Below are 3,932 nucleotides of genomic sequence, written 5' to 3' on the forward strand. Positions count from 1 at the left end.
TGTATGTGTGTGTGTGTGTGTGTGTATGTATACCTACATACATATACATATTATACATATGTAAAGTGAGAGATATGAAAATAGAAAACGACAAAGAGAGTGAGAGCAAAAAACACGGACAGAAAGAGAGTGTGAAAGAAAGAGAAAAGAGAAGAGAGAAAGGTATGAGGCAACGTTGAGAAATTTTCTAGAATGTTCTTTGACTCACTTGATCAAGAAATGAAGCCCATTAAATGGCTCTCCTTGGCTGACAATACAATTCCCTGTTGTTAGTTTATAAAGGTGTAGGGCCATAGCTAAATTGGTTTTCTGTCGTACTGGCCAGTCGCGAAATAATCTATATTTTTCAATGAATGATCTCTTGGTGTGAAGTTCTTGGGTCTGATGATCAAGAAAACAATCGAGATATACCTGCCTCCTGACAACTAGAAGTTCTACGCCGTCCACGGCTACAATAGTAGCAGTTCGATTACAGTCTTTCGACATAAGCGCCAGTTCACCAAATGCTTTTCCACTGTCTGAAAGTTTAACCGTAACCACAAAACTAAATTAAATCTGTATTAAAACAAATTATTAAAGACACATATTTTTATAAAGGCATACACAATCAAACGTAAAAGTCAAGAAATGGAATCAGCAGCTAAACATCCCTCATCTCTCAGATCACATTCTAGCTGTTTCACAAAAGGACACGTTTGTTGTAGACTGCTGTGCATAGAGGTCGAGTAAATACGGTATTATTACAGATAGAACATCAATAATCGTAGATCTACTCAATCAGTGCTGATTCGGAGCTCAATAGGAAAAATAAAGTGGGAAGAAAACGGATGGAAAAATAAATACATATATAATAATTTTAAATTTTGATACAAAGCCAGCAATTTCGAGAAGGAGTAAGTCGATTATTACGACCTTAGTGCTTAACTGGTACTTATTTTATCGACCACGAATGGATGAAAGGCAAAGTCGACCACGGCGAAATTTGAACATGGAATGTAAAGACGGATGGAATGCCGCTAAGCATTTTGCCAGGCGTGCTAATGATTCTGCCAACTAGCCATCTTAAAATTAAAACGAATATATTCGGAAAAGGAAACGAAAGACAAAACTACACGAAGTTCGATCATCTTCAGGTTAATTGTTAAGGCGGGATATCAAACTAAGTGAGCTGGGTGTTGCTTACGAGGGAATATTTCATAGTTACAATGCATTAGATTATTGTCTTAGGTGACTACACACTCGCTAGCAGACATCTCAACCCTCTCGGCCCCTTCACCCTTGGCTTTACAGCACATATATGATGTAATATCTGAAAGAAAGAGTTGCATCAGTACCAGGTTGGCACTCAGTTGCAACCAAGTAGACGGCAGCAACGCAAAATGAACTGCGTTGCTCAAGGAATTGAACCTATGCTCTTATGAGCCAAACACAGGAAATATTAGGATACGCATCTTCACTCAAGTTGTTCAACCGGAAGCAAGTCTAATCAAAATGCTAAGGGTATAACACTGCCCTACAGTATTCAATGTCCCTCTAATGATTTTTCTTTTACAATATTCCATGACCTGTTTGTACGTATATCACATCGTATATTGTACAATAAAATAAATATCCTTCGTATCCTCTCATTTTCATTGCTGGCAATTCATATGCAAAACTTTAACAAATCATGATGTAAAAATGGCTATTTAATGGCTATTTAGAAGCTGTTCAATGGATTACAGAACATTAGATTTTTCAAAATGTTTAGAAAAGGTCCGTAGTCTACAGAGAACATTTCACTGGGTCGCATATCGCCACCCGCAGGCCCGCAATGCAGGGTGGTGGAAATGAGCTACTCTCATCATCGAGTGTGCCTCAACGTGATGGCCCAACCCGCTAGAAATAGTAGCCATATGCCGCCAAACAATACGGGATTTACCCATTAGATAATGAAGATCTACATACTTTATTATTTTGAGTAAAATACTTTAACGCAGTGGTATACACGGTCAGAGTTAACCTGGTGTTGAACCAAACCACAGCAATAACGCGAATACTAGCTAGGTAGCCATCATGTGAAAGAAAATAATAGGTTTGTACATTACATGGTATGCAAGCTTTTTCATCTCAGTGGCAGTAAATCTAACTTTTCAAAAACCTTTAACATATAACGCCACATCAAAAATAGTTTTGAAAGTTTCATTATTAAAGATAAAACAAAAGCAGTAAACAGGTAGAATCGTAACCGTGCGGGGCAAAATGCTTTGTGACATTTCGTCTGTCTTTATGTTCTGAGTTCAAATTCAACCGAGGTCAACTTCACATTTCACCCTCTCGAGGGTTGATAAGATAAGTACCATCTGAACACTGGCATCAATGTAATTGACTTACTCCTCCTCCGAAATTGCTGGCCTCGTGCTAAAAACTGAAATCATTATTACGGATAAAACTAAAGTGGCGAGCTAGCAGACAGGAGAAAATACTTGGTAGCAGCATATCATCTGTCTTTACGTTCTGAGTTCAAATACCGCCGAGATCTACTTTGCCTTTCGTCCCTTCGAAGTCGGTAAGATACGTGCTAGTTGAACACTGGAGTCGAATTAATCGATTTATACTAATCTCTAAACATGCTGGCCTTGTGCCAAAATTCGAAATCATTATTACAGAGAAAACTACCATGTTTGCTGTTCAGTTGACTTCCATTTCTGCACCACATACAAATAACACATTTCTCGCGCTATGACTTACAGCTTACATATTTAGAACATTGCAGTTCCTACTGCTCTGTATGCACACGTCCTCAGCTGCGACTAAAAACCCCGTCTGACAAGCAATTTGCCTCGATCCTTCCCACCTATTATTTCAACTTCTTGAAATACTCAATCTCTGCACACGTCACATACGGGAAAAAAAAATGGGTAAGATACTTACAATTCTAAGTAACACACACATTATTATAAGAGCATAAATAAAAATGCAACGTGTATAAAGTATGTTGTGCACTGTGTATTATGCACATGTGTTTGTGTCCGTGAGTCTGCATATATGTATGAGTGGGTATACGTGTGTTGCGTGCTTTTATGAATGTGCGTGTGTGTGCATATAACTATGTGTGTGTGTGTGTGTGTGTGTGTGTGTGTGTGTGTGTGTGCGGGCGTGCGCGCTTGTTTTTCCGTTTGAAAAAGCAATGACAATACCTATATTGGAAATAAAGTTGCCGAAATATGATGAATGTAAACTTGGAGGATACTGTTTGATCTCGAAGCCCTTTGAAATATGGCTGTCCAAACTCTGCATTGAATCATCGCTCACTGGACTTCCCAGGTCATCATCGGTGTCTAGTGTCTTCTGTTGGTAAACCGATACGGCTCCAGATATTATGATGTAGAAACTAGAGAGAAAAAGAGACGATAAAAACGTATGGGAATTAATAGAGATGAAGGAGTAGAAGTAATAAGAAAAAAAAAAAAGAAATTCCTGATTCTTGAAAGAAAAGAAATGTTCTCTCTATTTGCTTGATACATAAAATTTATGATCAGAGGTATTCCAGTTCTGGGCTGCAAGCCCTTTGCTTTAAAAAAAAAGATTAAAATCAGATATAATGTTTCTAGATCTTTTCTCACATTTAACAGAGGAAGCGTTATATATATATATATATACTCTTTTACTCTTTTACTCTTTTACTTGTTTCAGTCATTTGACTGCGGCCATGCTGGAGCAACGCTTTAGTCGAGCAAATCGACCCCAGGACTTATTCTTTGTAAGCCTAGCACTTATTCTATCGTAAACACACCAGCATCGGTTGTCAAGCGATGGTGGGGGGACAAACACAGACACACAAACACACATACATATATATACATATATACGACGGGATTCTTTCAGTTTCCGTCTACTAAATCCACTCACAAGTCTTTGATGGGCCCAAGGCTATAGTAGAAGACACTTGC

General features: G+C 38.3%; 1 protein-coding gene across 2 annotated transcripts in view; it reads right to left on the reverse strand.

Moving 5' to 3' along the window:
* LOC106873828 (uncharacterized) overlaps positions 1-3,932 on the reverse strand; it is a 135,667-nt gene that overhangs the window by 73,287 nt on the left and 58,448 nt on the right. For both annotated transcript variants that reach the window (XM_052967964.1, XM_052967965.1), the window contains exons 4-5: positions 3,180-3,373; positions 209-518 (exon numbers count right to left, since the gene is read on the reverse strand). In XM_052967964.1, the coding sequence (XP_052823924.1) occupies positions 209-518; positions 3,180-3,373 (504 nt within the window). The remainder of the gene's footprint in view (positions 1-208; positions 519-3,179; positions 3,374-3,932) is intronic.

The sequence above is a fragment of the Octopus bimaculoides genome, chromosome 5 (genome assembly GCF_001194135.2).
Source record: "Octopus bimaculoides isolate UCB-OBI-ISO-001 chromosome 5, ASM119413v2, whole genome shotgun sequence".
Taxonomy (NCBI): Eukaryota; Metazoa; Mollusca; class Cephalopoda; order Octopoda; family Octopodidae; genus Octopus; species Octopus bimaculoides.